At 38.8% G+C, this 18,893-nt stretch overlaps 1 protein-coding gene and 1 non-coding gene across 2 annotated transcripts in view; both read right to left on the bottom strand.

The window, feature by feature from the left end:
- Positions 1–9,297: 9,297 nt before the first annotated feature.
- Positions 9,298–18,893, bottom strand: part of Smp_134480 (hypothetical protein) — a 12,130-nt gene continuing 2,534 nt past the window's right edge. Inside the window, exons 4-6 of the mRNA XM_018798740.1 lie at positions 14,268–14,939; positions 11,071–11,154; positions 9,298–9,587 (exon numbers count right to left, since the gene is read on the bottom strand). Coding sequence (XP_018653652.1) covers positions 9,501–9,587; positions 11,071–11,154; positions 14,268–14,939 — 843 coding nt within the window. The 3' untranslated portion in view covers positions 9,298–9,500. The remainder of the gene's footprint in view (positions 9,588–11,070; positions 11,155–14,267; positions 14,940–18,893) is intronic.
- Smp_tRNA_00210_Asp_GTC.1.1 lies at positions 11,825–11,895 on the bottom strand. The gene has a single exon. It is a non-coding gene (tRNA).

Raw genomic sequence — 18,893 nt, 5'->3', positions numbered from 1 at the left:
TGAGGGAGAGGGAGAGAGAGGGAGAAAGCAAGAGAGAGATGTATAGATGCATAGATGTACAGATGTGCAGATGAAGAGATGTGGAGAGAGATAGAGTTTGAAGAGAGAAATGTGCACAGACTGACGGAGAAACGTTTCGGTACAGAAAATTACAATGTGCACATCCACAAACTGAAACAGATACGAACAAGTTTCAAAGACGAAACAGTGCGAAATCGCAACATTCAAATGTCATACCAATCAAAACGAAGCATCATTCAACGTGCTCAAACGAACACGATGATCAAACAAACTGGACTCAAACGAACACATCACCATGAGGAATCAAACCATAACTATTTATGTGACTGTGCAATGTATTACGATGAAAGTGATTTAGTAAGGTACCGATTTATCCACAGACGTCAGTTCAAATTGTAACATGATTACTTCCCAAACTATTCTACACTTGTTCATAAACACATGTCTTCACATAATCACAGATTACAAGTCAAAGAAATGTGTAGTCTTTAACAATCAAATCATATCTGTACTGTGCTAATCCAATCCTATTTAGATGTTGACTTTAGTAAATAGGATAACATGAGTCAGTTATATGTGGGTCAAGATTTAGTTATTAATAGTTGATATTAGGTGTTAATTTATTGAAGGTTGAAATTGTTTCTGAATCATCGATGTACATGTAAAATGAAAACCATCAAATACATAATTGTATTGCTAAAATATCCCAGATTAATTTCAGTCGAAATAACGATGCATGTGAAGTGGACAGGTTGAATAAAGAATGGGTCCAACTACTTGTTGACGAATACCTGCTAAGTAGTTGCTAGTTAAATACCATCCTTTCGGTTCAGGGTGTTCTTTTTCGTTCATATATACAGTTCTTCTGCTGTCAATAATTCTTTATGAGTGTTGAAACCTTTCTGAAGTATTTTGGTCCCTTCAAAATTAATCATGTGTCCTATTTCTAACGCATGTAACGCTATCGTAGACTTATTCTCAAGTTTCCTTATGTCAACCGAAGTTTTGAGAACATTTTTTAAACAGTGTTTGTGTTCTTTCAACCTTACATTCAATTGTCTGGATGTTTCTCCAATATAAGCTGCATTAAAATCATGACAATTGATCTCATAGACAATATTTTGTTGTTCTTCCTTTGGTAACCTATCCTTAACCTTCACCAACGCCGAACTTTTACTGTCACACGTCCGAAAATACACTCTTATATCATGTTTGTTTAAAATCCGCTTGATTTCTTCCGATGTTTCACTACGGTATGGGATGACTACAGTAGACTTCCAATCTTTTTGCACACATTCTAGTTTAGCTTTTCTTTCATTTCTAACAATCTTCTTTAAAAACTCCTTTGGGTAGTTGTTATCCCTCAGTGTAGACAAAATCCTATTCAATCCATATTGTTGGTCTTCCTTATCTATAACAAGCTTAACTTACTTACTTTACTTACTTACGTCTGTTACCACATCGTCGAGGAGCATATGCCGCTCACCAGCATTCTCCATCCAACTCTGTCCTGAGCCTTCCTTTCCAGTTCTTTCCAGTTGCCATTAATCCTTTTCATATCTGCTTCTATTTCCCGGCGTAGTGTGTTCTTTGGCCTTCCTCTTTTCCGCTTCCCTTCCGGATTCCAAGTTAGGTATTGAGTCGTGATGCATATTGGTGATTTCCTTAATGTATGTCCGATCCACTTCCAACGTCTTTTCCTAATTTCCTCTTCAACTGGAAGCTGGTTTGTCCTCTCCCATAAAACGCTGTTACTGATAGTATCCGGCCAATGGATGTTGAGTATTTTGCGTAGACAACTGTTTATAAATACTTGTACCTTCCTGATGATGGTCGTAGTAGTTCTCCACGTTTCAGCTCCATACAGTAGGACTGTCTTGACGTTCATATTAAAGGTTCTGACCTTGAAATTGGTTGAGAGTTGTTTTGAGTTCCATATATTCTTCAATTGTAAAAATGCTGCCCTTGCTTTGCCAATCCTCACCTTTACATCTGCATCCGATCCTCCTTGTTTATCAACGATGCTCCCCAGGTACTTGAATGTTTCCACCTCTTCCAGAGTTTCGCCATCAAGTGTGATTGGGTTGGTGTTCTCCGTGTTGCATTTGAGAATCTTGCTTTTTCCTTTGTGAATGTGGAGGCCTATCGATGCGGAGGCTGCTGCTACATTTGCGGTCTTCATCTGCATTTGTTCGTGTGTATGAGAGAGGAGGGCTAGGTCATCTGCGAAGTCCAAATCATCTAATTGATTCTGAGCTGTCCATTGTATTCCGTATTTCCCTTCAGATGTCAAATTCTTCATAATCCAGTCAATCACTAGAAGGAAGAGGAATGGGGAGAGTAGACAGCCTTGTCTGACTCCGGTCCTTACTGGAAATGCATCTGTCAGCTGTCCTCCATGCACGACTTTGCACTGTAGTCCATCGTATGAAATTTCGATAATGTTGACAATCTTTTCAGGAACTCCATAGTGTCGAAGAAGTTTCCATAATGTTCTCCTATCCACGCTGTCAAACGCCTTCTCATAGTCGATGAAGTTGACGTATAGTGATGAGTTCCACTCAACTGATTGTTCAACGATGATCCGTAGTGTCGCAATCTGGTCTGTGCACGATCTATCCTTACGGAATCCAGCCTGTTGATCCCTAAGTTAGGCGTCTACTGCGTCTTTCATCCTATTCAGCAGCACTCTGTTGAAAACTTTTCCTGGTACTGATAACAAACTGATGCCTCTGTAGTTTTCACATTTGCTCAGATCTCCTTTCTTTGGTATCTTGATGAAATATCCTTCTTTCCAGTCCGTTGGTACTTGTTCCTCTTCCCAAATCTTCTTGAATAGAAGGTGAAGAATATTTGCAGCTATTTCAATGTCTGACTTCAGTGCTTCAGCTGGTATATTGTCAGGTCCTGTCAACTTCCCACTATTGATTTGTCTGATGGCCATCTTGACTTCTTCGATCGTTGGTGGAGTGACATCTATAGGAAGGTCAGTGTGTGCTGCTTCGATGTTCGGTGGATTCAATGGGGCTGGTCTATTCAGCAGTTCCTCGAAGTATTCTGCCCATCTTTTCCTCTGTTCTTGAATCTCAGTGATTGTCTTTCCTTCTTTGTCCTTGACTGGTCTCTCTGGTTTGCTATATCTCCCTGCCAATTTCTTCGTTGTATCACAGTTGTCTCATATTCCCTTCTCTTGCAGCTTTTTCCGCCACCGTTGCTAGTTCTCCCATGTATTTCTGCTTGTCGGCTTTAATGCTTTTCTTCACTTCCTTGTTTGCTTCTGCGTAGTCTGCTTGTGCTTTGACTTTCTCTGCTCGTGTTCGGTTGTTGTTAATTGCTAGTTTCTTGTTCTTCCTTTCTTGAATTTTGTCCAGGGTTCCCATAGAGATCCATTCCTTCTGTTAATTAAATTTTTAACAACTGTGACTTTCGTACATAATGGATGAGCCGAACCAAAATCTAAGTATCTCTCTGAATGTGCTGATTTCCTGAATACATTTATTTTCAACTTATTATTATTATGTCTTCACTCAAACAAACAACCGAGAAATGCTAGTTTGTGGTCGACGAACTCTATTTCCTTCGTTAGATTAATTCGCTCCGAAATGTTTTTCACATTTTCAAACAATTCTTCTAAACAATCCTGATTGGTTTAACGTAGTATAGATTTTGATAGGATTGTTAAAAAAAACTGATACGTCTCGTCGATTGAACGCTTTATTCGTTTTCTAAGCTATTCTGGTAAACCATAGGCTAGAACTACTCAGCGACTTGAACACCAGAGAGAAGGCACAAGTATGAGAGAAACACTTTATTCCGGGGTTCAATCCTGTACAGAAAATCATGGGTATTTATAGATGTTAGCGTATGTTAAAACAACATTATATTTCAGCCAATCCATTAACGACATATTATGCTACCGACCAATAGTAGCACACCACGTTGGAACCCTAGAATGTTCCATCGTACTCTGATTGGCTGGGGCTCTTCGGCTCCTTTTTGGGCCTCTGGAGGCTCCGTCGAAGTTCTCTAGAAGCCGACTCAACAAAAACACTACATATTTCTTTGATGATTTTGATTTTCATCATTACCCTGAAGAAGTCCAGACAAGTTAGCTGGACGAAACATTAGAATTATTTAAATTTCAAACGTATTTTTGTTTGTTTAGGTAAAATTTTTACGAAAATTAAGTTGTTTTTCTTTTACTAAAAACTATGAAGGCAAATTGACACGAATATCAGGGAATGATCTTAGTTAAACAACCACTGGAAACTAGAAAAAAGGTGGATAGCGGTTTCGTTCAACCAAAACTCCACCATAGGAGATCGAATCCAGGACCTTCTGTTTTGTGTATGGATGTTTAATCTGTAGACCACCGAGTGTTGTGATGGGTGGAGTCCGGAATATGTTACTGATACACGACGTTCTACGCGTTAATCTCCATCTGACTACTCGAATGAGAACACAAGAGCGGATGAGAAAGTATATTGATATCGAATAATATATATATATACACTTGTCCTTCTGGTCACTTCTCATTGCCATCGATTGACCTTCACGTCTGGTTACTCCTGACTGGCTCTCCATATAACGGAGCTGGTATCGAATGGTGTGCATGATAAGAATACAATTTATGGATGACCTTTGGGCGACGCTGAAGTGACTTTGAGAATGTCCACCTACTAACTAGGAAAAAATGAGGGTTATAAATCAGTGTGAGGAATTAGAATTTTGAATTACAGTTGGTGGTTAGGGTTAGGAATTAGATTTAAAGTTTTCATCACGAACTGACATCACCAAAAATGCCGAAGCCTTATTTGGCCAAATGGATGAATTAATTTCGCGCTAAAATCCAAGACCAGTCATTTTATATCTGAGTGGTTCGTCCATAAATTATAGTCTTATCATGTACATCTCTAAATTCAATCAACTCGGAATATCGAGCAACTATCCCTCTATGTACTTGATGAGTACCTGTCTCACATACGAAATGGTTGAAATCCAATAGAATTCCGGAATAATACCTTTTGATTTTATTCAGTAGCGAGTGCATGACTAATTACTATAGATGTTTGTGGAGATCTTCCAATTTTATAGTAAACATCAAGAAATAATCTTAGTTAAACTATCACTGAAATCGAAGATAAGTTAGCAATATTCTCAAAAACTGCTTAATTTCAATCTTCGTACACTTTTAACTGTGATATTCCTATAAATGGTGCTAAGTTTATAAATTACGACTTTGGTACATATCATATTGTCACAACTAATACTTTCTAAGATCAATCTTAAATAAACCAATAGTCACAATTTATATATCTTGATCGACATAATCGTGTACTCAGGATTGTTGATTATATGATCAATAGGGAAAGCGTGGAAAGGAAAACACTATGGAGGCTTCTTCGACACTACGGCGTACCTGAGAAGATAGTCAATATCATACGGAATTCCTATGATGGATTAAACTGCCAAATCGTGCATGGAGGACAACTCACTGGCTCGTTTGAAGTAAAGACCGGTGTCAGGCAAGGTTGCTTACTCTCACCCCTTCTCTTTCTCCTGGTGATCGACTGGATCATGAAGACATCAACATCTGGAGGGAAGCACGGGATACAATGGACAGCTGGGATGCAGCTGGACGATTTAGACTTCGCAGATGATTTGGCTCTTCTATCACACACGCAACAACAAATGCAGGAGAAGATGAACAGTGTAGCAACAGCCTCAGCAGCAGTAGGTCTCAATATAAACAAAGGGAAAAGCAAGATTCTCCGATACAATACAGCATGCACCAATCGAATTACGCTTGACGGAGAAGCTTTGGAGGATGTGAAAACCTTTACATATCTGGGCAGCATCATTGATGAGCACAGTGGATCTGGTGCAGATGTGAAGACGCGGATCGGCAAAGCAAGAGCAGCATATTTACAACTGAAGAACATCTGGAACTCAAAACAATTGTCAACCAACATCAAGATCAGAATTTTCAATACAAATGTCAAGACAGTTCTACTGTATGGGGCGGAAACTTGGACAACTACAAAGGCCATCATCCAGAAGATATAGGTGTTTATTAACAGTTGTCTACGCAAAATACTTCGGATCCGTTGGCCAGACACTATCAGCAACAACCTACTATGGGAGAGAACAAACCAGATTTCAGCGGAGGAAGAAATCAGGAAGGAGCGCTGGAAGTGGATAGGACACATTGAGGAAATCACCCAACTGTGTTACAAGACAAGCCCTCATATGGAATACCGAAGGCCAAAGAAGAAGAGGAAGACCACAGGACACATTACGCCGAGAAATGGAGACAGACATGAGGAGAATGGACAAAAGTTGAATAGAACTAGAAAGGAACGTCCAGGTCAGAGTAGGTTGGAGAATGCTGGTCGGCGACCTATGTTTCATTGGGAGTAACAGGCGTAAGTAAGTAATGGTCTTTATGGAAGAGTCAGATTGCAACGGATCACAAGTCCTCTGGCGTTTCTCAGAAAACATACTTCTAGTTAATTGTTACCAATTGTCTGATATGGATTTACCAAGTGCATCACAGTTAAACAAGCAAGGTTAAGAACATGAATAAAGTAAGATTTATGGTATGAGAAGCAATCTTTAATAAAAATTACATCCCAAAAAGCAGCAGTAATTCTCGAAATGAACGGAGGAATGATTGAGTACTAAGTACTTCAGTGAACATTTTTAGGTAAAATTAAACTACTTATATGTAATAAGTAGTGCAAAAGTAAATCCTTGAAATTATAATTCGGGATATACTCAACGTAATCACGTAAACTGATGGACAGGAATTATTATCAATTTTTCTTCTATTTAGTCGGTCTCTTGGATATTCTAGCATAATTTTAATTAAATAATGATTGATGCCACGTTTGGGTTTGACCGTCTCTACCTTTTTTCCATAACTCCGCCTGTAGCTCTTTGAGAGTCACTGCCGGTCCCAAGCCCAGATAAAGGAGAAGGGTTGGGCATGGGGTTAACGACCCCATCCCGTAGAAAAACTGACTCGCTAAAAAACACTAACCAGAAAAAGTAATTCAAACCATTTAAACTCTGCCCTGCGACTTGAAGGAATAATGACGCCTCATGATGAAAGCCGAAAATTTTCGGAAGTCGCGAGGTCGATGCACCTTCTAACAACCAGAGCGACACTCTTAATAGGTACATGGAACGTCCGGACAATGTGGGAGACAGGAAAGACCAGTCAAATAGCAATTGAAATGAAGAGATACAAATTGGCAGTATTCGGAATCAGCGAAACCCATTGAACACAAGCTGGACAATAAAAGTTAGGTACGCGAGAGATGCTGCTGTAGTATGGTCACGAAGGGGAAAATGCTCCACACACTCAGGGAGTTGCCCTAATGCTGTCCAGAAAAGCGCGAAATGCACTAGTAGGGTGGGAATCACATGGATCCATAATCATCATCATTCAAAACAAAGGAGGGGATCACAATGAATGTTATCCAAAGTTATGCACCCACCAATGATATCAACCACGACGATGGAGATCAGTTGGCTTGGACGTATCGAAATTACGAATGGGAGTTGACTTCACTTCCAGTCAACGAATTCAGAACAATTGTAACAAATAAGGAAAATTGAAATTAATAAATATGTGAAGGAATTTAACACTATGAACTGAAGAGCTTTATACATTACGAGGCCATGCTCCAAGTGACGCCGAGATCAACCATTTATTGGATGGTTGAAGGTAGTCAACGACAAACCTTGCATAATCTGGGCACCGTATTGGTTGGCACTCGACAAGGCATACCTTTAATCTTGAAATTGATGCTCTATTTGGGATTCAAACATGTGTCACCACCACTGGCTTCTATTCTGAGCCATGTTTGATAACTTCTCTAGCCACTATGTTGCAAGACCCTAAGGATCCCAACCAGGGAATCTTAAAGGACCAACTGAAGTCAATCCTGTACAACTAGAACGACATTTGTTGTATTTGTTACGTCTGGCCGATTGTGAACGCTATATTTGCTTCCCTAAGCTAGTTCCGTATCCCCGAGCTAGAACTATACACCGACTTGAAGACCAGAGAAAAGGCACGAGTATCAGAGAAACACTTTACTACAGGGTTCATTTATGTACAGAAAGTACAGGGGTTTTATAGTAATTAAGAGACCTTGAGTTTCCATAGTAGCGGTGTGTTAAACAGCCAATCAGGATCTAGTTATTTTAGTAGCATAGCTTCTAATTAATCGCTGATTGGTTGGGGCTCTTTATGAGCCTCTGATAGAGTTTACTGTAAGCCGACTTAACAGTATTTGTCTAAGCCAATGAAGTAAAAGTTTCAAGATAGTGACACCGATTGAATTACCGTCGTTATGCCCACGTACACGTTGTCAAACCTCTGCATTTCCAACATGATGTTGCCATTTGACGTCAGCAAACCGTCGTAAGCAACGATGATCATACACCAAGAGTGTTCTAACATCCTCCACTCGGAAAAGCCAGGTTTCACAAACATAGAGCAAAACTGCGCTCACCGTGTTGTAGACTCAACCTTTCACAACCAAACCAACATCAAGAAGACACCAAAGATGGCTAAGATTAGCATAAACCACCTTAAATTTGTATTTCACGCCTAGAAGGACCTTAAATGTCATTGGTTCGCTTCCTCTTTTGGTACGCTATTTTGTGACGTTTTCCAAGGACATTTTTACGCTATGTATATATATACCCATGAGTTGTTTGTTTGTTCGTACTTCCGACTGCTTGTGAAATATATACATTTTCCTGGCTGAATCTGGTCTTCTCCCTCTAGTTAGCAGGACCGGAGTGCAATAAAATAGCTTAGCTTGTCCTGTTGCTGATTTTCGTCCCGTTCACCAGTTCTAGTTAACATCGTCAAACGTATCAAAAAGCCATCATCATCGGAGTTCAAACAAGTTAGACAAGGCAGTGGAAGATGGTTGTATGACATTGCGTATTTATTAAACTTGGTAAGGTGAACTGTCAACCAGGAGACTCGGAGGTCCTGAGTTTAATTGCCTCTAGTAGGGTCGTAGATCCCTATTACTGAGAAGTTCCATATTGGAACAAAAAAGTTGTTCAATGCTCCTAGTTTTTAGTGGTTGTTTAACTACGGTAAACCAATGATAGAAACTATCAAACCCAAAAATCACCACAAATACCTGTTATAATTGTTCTGCTAATAAACGACCCATCTACTCCTATTGCTTAGTATTCTTATACAATAACACTCGACAAGAACCCAAAAATCAGAACACGTTGAAACCATAAACGACCAGATTATATTTACAATGAAATACCATATTTTGCAGTAGGATAGTGGAAATAAATAAAACTTATTGAAGGAACTTAAAATAAGCTCTAACAAAAATACAATATATTACAAGTACTATTTACATATTCACATGAAATGTTGGTAGTTGGGTAGTGGGGTGTGAAAAAAAAATTCTATATTTAACAGTGAGAAATTAAAATCCATATTTAGCTCGATTTGAAGCTTTATTACGTCTTGCTTCCGCCCAACGTTTTTCCAATTCCATTTCATTTTCTTGAGCCTGTTTGAATAGAATTATAAAGAGAATAAGAACTTGAATTACAAAGTTGCAATGTTTCTTTTAACTTCAATATATGTCTAATATATGTAGGCTATTGTAGGTCATTAAATATAAATATCTTTTATGTTGTACTTATGCACTTGCACCCAAATGTGCTGGCACGGCTGAAGATCAGGAGAGTTCGCTCTACTTTTCGAAATGCTCTCATATGGCCACGGATTTATAGCCAACGTCTTCACGCGGTGGTATTGGTTAGGAAAGCAAGATAAAAAGCGAACAATCAGTGTTTAAACCACGTTGGTGGATAAGGAGAGTCTACCTAGGGGATTTGGAGAACTCTAATTCTATGATCCTCATGAAACGAGTGGAATATGAAACCATTTTGGTCACCAGCGATCATGGTACTGCATCTCCTGACTTTGTTTCACTACTATATGGATTGGGGCCCGAGAAAAGGCACCTTAAAAAATCACGTGCCTCGACTGCGCAGTTCCCCGAGCAATAAACAAATTTTATTTTGTGTGGTATGTACTATTTTCGATGCCCAGTATTTTTTAGCAACATTTCTGATTGACACTGGATGAAGCGGGTTCGAAATTTCATGGGAAACATAGTTCCTTCAAAGTATCCGTTGTTGGTAAGTTGCAACTAGCATGAAGCCAGCCAACACACTCCAAACAATTCACGGTCTGTGTCCAATTTCTTATTTATTTATTTAAACATATGAATATTATCACAAAGCGGCGCCAGATATATATGCGCCACACAAATCTCATTTGATTTGTGTGAGGGCTGTGATACTGTCCAGATGCCCAAACTGAAGCAAGTGGTTTTCTTAGGTGGCCACACCCCAAGCCTTTGACCTAAAAATCTGATCCACAAGATAGTGGAGCATCGTGAGGAGATGCAGTCCCATGGTAGCCGGCGACCAACGATTGATTCATACGCCATTTATTCCCTCAGGATACTGAAGCCATCCTATGTGCACCAACGGTTTGGAATCACGGTTTTCCAACACCCTCAGGTGGACTTTCCGTGTCCACCAACCCGATTAAAGCGCCAGACATTCGCTTTTCGCCCTCTCAATTTCGTAAACAACAGCAATGCCACGAGAAGGCAGTAAGTAGGACTTCGCTGTCTGAGGCTGTATGCGCGTGTCCATGTGAGAGCATTTCGAGAGTGAGAGCGGACTCTCCCCACTCTCGGCAGCACCAGGGCATATATTAACTACAAAATAGTAATTAACAATCTCATCAAAATATATGACAAATAGCCAAGTAACAACATACGAAACAATGCTGTTAAAATATAAAAAAAATTATACCTGATGAGCTAGCCAAGTGATTTGATGCTTTCTATGTGCTAATTTACCAGGATCATCATCTGTAGACTTTGATCTATATTGTGAATCATCACTTGTAACAGATTTAATTAATTCTAATTGAGCACCAGCTGTTAAATCAGATTGATTGATTGATATTACTTCTGTATTTGTTGATTGTAATAATTCATTTACAGCAATATGATTAGATTTTGTACCAGGCATAACAAGACGTGCACGTTTACGCTAAAATGAAAAATGGGAATTCTATTACAATTAAAGTAACAATGTAAATAATCCTAATTATCAGTTAGAATTGAATAATACTCAGATAGATTTCGTATAAGAAAGCCCCGAAAAACAAATCCTATGATGAAAGTTATAAACATTATGTAGGAATTTATTTATTTAAACACAAATATTGGTACAAAGGGGCACAAAATAGATATGCGCCACACAAATCTCATTCGATTTGTGTGAGGGCTGTGATACTTCCCGGGTGCCCAAACCGAAATAGGTGGTTTTCTTAGGAGGTCACACCCCAACCCTTGACCTAAAGGTCTGATCCATAAGGCCGTGGGGCATCATAAGGAGATGCAGTCACATAGTAGCCGGTGACCAACGATTGGTTCATATGCTATTTGTTCCTTCGGGATACTGGAGTCCATGTGCACCATTAGTTTGGAATCAGGGTTTTCCAACTCCCTTATGTGGACGTCCCGTGTCCACCAACCCGGTTAAGGCGCCGGACATTCGCTCTTCGTTCTCTCAATTTGGTCAACAGCACCGCCACGAGAAGGCAGTGAATAGGACTTCCCTGGCGGAGGCTATATACGCGTGTCCATGTGAGAGCATCTCGAGAGGGAGAGCCGACTCTCTCCACTCTCGGCCGTAAAAGGGCATTTGGGGGCTTGGCTCCTCGACCGTGAATCGAACCCGGGCCTTCCACGTGACGAGCGGAGATACTTACCACTATACAATCTAGGAATTACCATTTTCCATGTGATGATAATTTTACCTTTATCTAAATCTGATTTATTTCATAAATATCTTTATTATTATCATTGTACATTAAATGTTTAAAATTGGAAACAAGAACTCAGATACACAAAGTTTGACCGACCGAATTGAACTAGACAAAAATTATATGCAGTCAAACTCATTAAAATTCGAATAGAAATCGAAAATGAATATATGCTTGACTTTACTCAGTAACTTTGTCTGATATGTTTATGTTTGTTACATAACAATGAAAGTGTTTGGAAATAACTAGTTTATGTATGCAACAGATGGAATGTGGCTAGCAGTGAAGTGCAAGAAGTATGCTACATACTGTATGGGACTCGTCAGCCGGGTGTACCTCCATCTAAGAGTTGATGTTCGTTCCGAGACTCCAACTGAGTACATTTCGTTTTAAAACACTAACGCGCTCCTGGATTTAACCGTTAGCCTCATTCCATCTATTCTATATAAACTAGTGTCGTGGTGGTTATATCGAGGCAATCCACACATATACACATATCATAACTAATATTGATCAAACTTCAATCAAAATATCAACAGTGGAATAATCCAAATAATCAGAAATTAGAACAACTAGTTCTGACTTCCAACATCTCTTAACTATTGGATAATTGTTAACATGTGTCGCAACAGTTGTGCTAAAGTACGACACTGTTGTACTGTAATATGACTATTTTTACAAACATATCAAGTTCTGAACTGTGCAAGAACACTGCCTCTAAAAGTATATACACATGAATATCTGCCTTAAATTTTAAGATAAGAAGCAGCAGTCCTAAATTTTAGTCTGAATCTCTAGTTTCCCAGACACCAATTCGTTTACTATGGGGTTGCTATTTGAAATCCAGTTCGGGAACCTATTCATTCCATTTAATCCGTCAAATGAATGTTTTTTACTAAGTACACATTTTATACTCGGATTTGAGTTATTGATTTTGTAAGAGGTAGTGACACTAATAGACTGTGCGAATCCTAAGCTGGAGTGGGGTTTGAACATGAGACCTATTGGTCAAAAAAAGAATGCTTTAATCACTATTTCATACCCTCCAAGTAACTTTATATTCCACTTTTCGACGTTTGGCGGACTAATGCAATAGATCATTTCAAGATTCTATGCAACAACAACAGTGAACGGGACAATTTTTAAAAATTCCCATTTGAAACTACTTATAAAATACATAGTAGTGTATAAACAAGCACCGTAGTAGTCAGTGTTCAGGCATACGTAACACGTGGCCCAACCACCTCAGTCGATGAAGATTCATGATCTCATCAACTGATTTATCATCGTTTCCTAATACCCTGCGTCTAACCTCACTATTACTCACCCAGTGATCCCAGCAGATCCAAGTAATATCTCTAAGACATCCGTGACCAAATACTAGTAACTTACGAGCGTTCTTTACCCTGAATGACCACGTTCCGTAGTCGTAAAGTAAAACAACAAACTGCTGCGCAGTATGCTCGTCCCTTAATTGATAGACGAATATCCCACCTTCGACATAGATGACGTAGGTTGGTAAAAGCCGAACGAACGTTCTGAATCCGTGTAACGACTTCATCAGACACCGACCCACTACCGCTGATCAGACTTCCAAGATAAGTGAAGTTTTCGACGAGTTCCACTACTTCACTCCCTATCCTTAGTTCAAGTGTTGACTCAGGCCAGTCGTGAAGCAACAATGTGCATTTAGAGGGAGAGTAACGAATTCCAAACATCCTGGCATTGTTTCTCAGTGTTACCAAAGGACTGCACTTTATCGGCGTCTTCACCAAACATGACTATGCAATCTGCGTATTCTAAGTCAATAAATGGACCCCCGATAATATCTCATTGGGAATGTATGTGTACACAACTATAAACAAGTTGAACAGAGATAACACAGATATATGGGATGGAAGTTTTAGTAACGCACATTGTTCATAAGTAAAGTGTTAAAGTGTAAGCAAAGATTGTGTGTAAATTATAAAGTTTAGATTTTTCAAAATGGATTGAACCCTTGACTGTAAAGTACTCTTATTCGCTCAATCGTAAAGCAGACATATTTACAAAAAGACAGTTGGTTTCTAAAATTCAATTTAACTCTAGATCAAATTATCACCTTGAATAAATCCGTTGATTGCATTTTCATACAAAACGTAGGCCTTAATCAAGTTATTCAAATGAAACATCTATCTTTTTAATGACTTGCAAACTTTGATAATTGTTCCAAAGTTTGTATTTATCATTCAATTAGAAACAATGCCAATAATGGTTAATATCAGCGAATTCGGAAAGTCAATAAAATTATTATGAGTTGGAAGATTAAAAAACCATTTAAGAGAATTGAAAATACCTCTGGACCTGGAACGAAATTCTCTTCTGTCCAAAAGACCTTTTCTTCAACATCCTCCTTGTCATCTTCTTTTTCTTGTTCAGTGATTTCTTTTTGAACAGAAGACATTTGACGTAGAATTTCCGGATCATTTATAGTAACCTTTGGTAAACACTCTTCCCATGATTTTGCAGTGAGTCGATTAGTAGTTGAGTTTTCATCATGTGACAATTTAACTGCTATGAATGAATTACTATCTTCATTATCTACAGTTGGTGGTTTGCTGGACAGCTCAGCTTTTTTTCGAGTTGCTTGTAGTGCGGCCGCTCTTTCTGAAGCGACAGCTTCATGATTATTAGGTGTAGGTTTGTAAAATGAAAAGAAACTAACTCCTTCAGTACCTTCATTAGCTAACTCTAAATTGTTTTTATCAGAATCTTGTTTGCTGGTTATGTCAGTATCCCAAATGTCATCGTCATCGTTGTTATTCTGAAAGCTTGGTTTTTGTTCAACATTTCCAGGTTTGGTTTTCATAGTCAGTGTCTCTTTAACAGTATGACTTGTATTTTTTTTAGACATTAGTTGATGTGGTATCATTGGTCTGTTTCCTTCTCGGACAATAAGTGCACGTGTTGGTGGAAGGACAGAAAGAAGGCTAACTTTATCTGTTCCATGTTTAAAATCTCGATAGGACTGCAAATAGAATACAATCATAAATGACACAAACATTTATAACTGTTAATAAAATCAAAACCATGTAAGAATCTAAATGAAGAAGCAACGTCATCAAATTTAGTTTAATTTATACTAGTAATAGCCAAGTCAACGAGCTAGTTGTTATCAAAAGTTTAATCGTAACAAATAACCGATGGGAGATCGAATAATTTAAAGATATTGTATTATGTGCAAATACAAGTATTGTGTGTCTTTGGTGCTAAAAGTACGACTTATCGATAATGAATATAGATGTATAAGTACTAGTCTCAGGGTATTGCCCCATTAACCAATAAAATAAGTTGACTCATAGGGGATAAAAAGCGATTTACTACTACAAGACAATTCTAAGCTTAGACCCGACAAACTGCAACAAATTTATACATGTAAAATAAGCCATGATATAGTCATCTCTAAATCTGTACGTTTCTTTCCTTCAATATGTCACTTTCTAATTATATTCTGAACTACAATGTTTATGAAAAATAGGGAGTGAGATTTGTAGACTATAGGTATCTAATCATGGACATCTTCTTAACCTGGCTCGTATACATTGAAGTCGTTGGGCGCCAAACGTTGGTATCATGCACAAAATACTAGGTAGATTAGCTAAACCACTTGATAGGATTGCGAACTTTTACAAATTTGAGTATTTGGGACGTACTTAACATTACCTGGGTATGGTGATAGTTATCTTTTTACCGGTTGGGACAAGACTAGGTTGGAAAAAATCAAGTGACCAAATAAGGATATATTCATTCATCCTATTACTGATATTAACCGACCAATTGAAAATATCTGAACAACCTTGGTATGCTTTTAGAAATCGGGAATATTAGACGATATACTTTAGAATATATTCATAAATTAATTAATAAGGACAGGATTAAGCATGACTCATTCAACTAGTCATTTTTTAACCATAACGTTTTTAAGGTCACATACTTTTGTGGTTACTTAGTAGTGGGTTCGACGTAAGTCGCAAGTGCTGGCACTGTTGAAAAAGCAACTAACTTGAAACGAGGTAGAGAGAATCAGGTGGCGATAGGTCTTCTCATATCGAACAGAAAACAAGTATAAGCCCTGTTTGTGGACTTGCCAACCAGTTTTTTATTCTTCTAAAGGCATTAATAACACAAACATACGTAACGATACTTAACTGTAGTTGCATTTTCTTGATCTAAAGGTGGTATATGATTTATTGGCCTGAGAAGCCTTGTAATACAGTTTGACAACGAAAAGCGTACTCAAGAAATACATAAACTTACATAAGGCTGCTTATTGAAATACTATTGGTTTAGTTGGGACATACCGCGGATTTTTTTCAGAATCGACTACACCACATGGTTTCTCAGATATCTTCCTAGAAATAACACTTTCGGGAACTGAATTCGCATATAGAAACTTTCTTAGACCTAAAATACGCCGATGACCTAGTTCCAAATGGACTGTAGTTTTCTGAATGGTTAAATACAATGCAAAAATGCTTCGGATGCACTATTCGTCACCAAAATACAAAATTTGGTACCAAGATCAGTCTACGTCAACACCTGGTCTGGCAATTGGTGAGTGTATTGGTTGAGAACAACATTTATATTAAAAGACCTAGAAGCCGTACATAATTGGTTGGCTGATGAAATCCCCAAACGGATTAGAAACGTACGCTTGGTTTCTTGTGAAGGCAAGATACGTTTGTCTTTCAAATGATCCACATAATGAGCAGCAGACCGCTCTATTTGATTCATGGTTTATGAAGAAGGTCCTTGAAGTTTAGAGAGCTGTATATTTTGTAAGTATTTTGTCAGAGATGTTTCCAAAGAAGAACTTATATATGGCAGATCCATCGAGTGAGCTATGCTGAGATTAAGCACAAACTACTTGGTAGAAATAACAAGTTTATTGATGAAACTGAAGTCTACTGAGATACAAGATATCTCTACTCCGTAAACGTCGGGCTTTAATATTATTTCATACTTTTCCTGTTTCATTTCATTTTTGCACCATATTTTATAAACTAGTACTTTTATGATCACAGATACTCCTATCATTTTTACTTTTATGTTGTGCACCTTGTTAATTTCTCGTTGCCGTACTGATTTATTGTAGCAACCTCAGATAAGGAACATTTGTGCTAAACTCTCAATAAAAAAGACTGAAAAAGTATTATTTTGTTTCGCCAAAAAAATACTACCTAAAAATTCAGTAGCTATAAATATGATATATACGGCTACGACCACATGAACGTAAATGGACAAAGAAGTAAATAATTGCACTTTAGGAACAAACAAATTAATGAAGTAGTATTACTACGCCTTCTTGCAACATGAAATATACAATATTCACTTAAGTTTTACACCTAATTCACTTACTTAGGCGTGATACTCCCAATGAAACATAGGTCGCCGACCAGCATTCTCCAACCCACTCTGACCTGGACGTTCCTTTCTAGTTCTATTCAACTTTTGTCCATTCTCCTCATGTCTGTCTCCATTTCTCGGCGTAATGTGTCCTGTGGTCTTCCTCTTCTTCTTTGGCCTTCGGTATTCCATATGAGGGCTTGTCTTGTAACACAGTTGGGTGATTTCCTCAATGTGTCCTATCCACTTCCAGCGCTCCTTCCTGATTTCTTCCTCCGCTGAAATCTGGTTTGTTCTCTCCCATAGTAGGTTGTTGCTGATAGTGTCTGGCCAACAGATCCGAAGTATTTTGCGTAGACAACTGTTAATAAACACCTATATCTTCTGGATGATGGCCTTTGTAGTTGTCCAAGTTTCCGCCCCATACAGTAGAACTGTCTTGACATTTGTATTGAAAATTCTGATCTTGATGTTGGTTGACAATTGTTTTGAGTTCCAGATGTTCTTCAGTTGTAAATATGCTGCTCTTGCTTTGCCGATCCGCGTCTTCACATCTGCACCAGATCCACTGTGCTCATCAATGATGCTGCCCAGATATGTAAAGGTTTTCACATCCTCCAAAGCTTCTCCGTCAAGCGTAATTCGATTGGTGCATGCTGTATTGTATCGGAGAATCTTGCTTTTCCCTTTGTTTATATTGAGACCTACTGCTGCTGAGGCTGTTGCTACACTGTTCATCTTCTCCTGCATTTGTTGTTGCGTGTGTGATAGAAGAGCCAAATCATCTGCGAAGTCTAAATCGTCCAGCTGCATCCCAGCTGTCCATTGTATCCCGTGCTTCCCTCCAGATGTTGATGTCTTCATGATCCAGTCGATCACCAGGAGAAAGAGAAGGGGTGAGAGTAAGCAACCTTGCCTGACACCGGTCTTTACTTCAAACGAGCCAGTGAGTTGTCCTCCATGCACGATTTGGCAGTTTAATCCATCATAGGAATTCCGTATGATATTGACTATCTTCTCAGGTACGCCGTAGTGTCGAAGAAGCCTCTATAGTGTTATCCTGTCCACCCTATCAAATGCTTTCTCGTAGTCAATGAAGTTGATGTAGAGTGATGAATTCCATTCAATTGATTGTTTCACAATGATCCGTAGAGTTGCGATTTGGTCTGTACACGATCTAACCTTACGGAATCCAGCCTGTTGGTCTCGAAGCTGGGCGTCTACGGAATCCTTCATCCTGTTCAACAATACTCTGTTGAAGACTTTTCCTGGTATTGAGAGAAGAGTGATGCCCCTGCAGTTATCACACTTGCTGAGATCGCCTTTTTGGGTATTTTGATCAGAAGTCTTTCTTTCCAGTCCTTTGGTACTTGTTCTTCATCCCAAATCTTACTGAAAAGAATGTGGAGTATCTTGGCAGTTGCTGCTACATTTGCTTTCAGTGCCTCTGCTGGAATGTTGTCTGGTTCTGTTGCTTTTCCGCTCTTGATTTGTCTGATGGCCATGCTGATCTCTTCAATTGTTGGTGGGCCAACATCGATGGAAGGTCCGTGGGTGCTACTTCGATGTTGGGTGG

Source organism: Schistosoma mansoni, chromosome 7 (assembly GCF_000237925.1).
Source record: "Schistosoma mansoni strain Puerto Rico chromosome 7, complete genome".
In the NCBI taxonomy this organism is placed as follows: Eukaryota; Metazoa; Platyhelminthes; class Trematoda; order Strigeidida; family Schistosomatidae; genus Schistosoma; species Schistosoma mansoni.
This window is presented reverse-complemented; position numbering and strand designations above follow the sequence as displayed.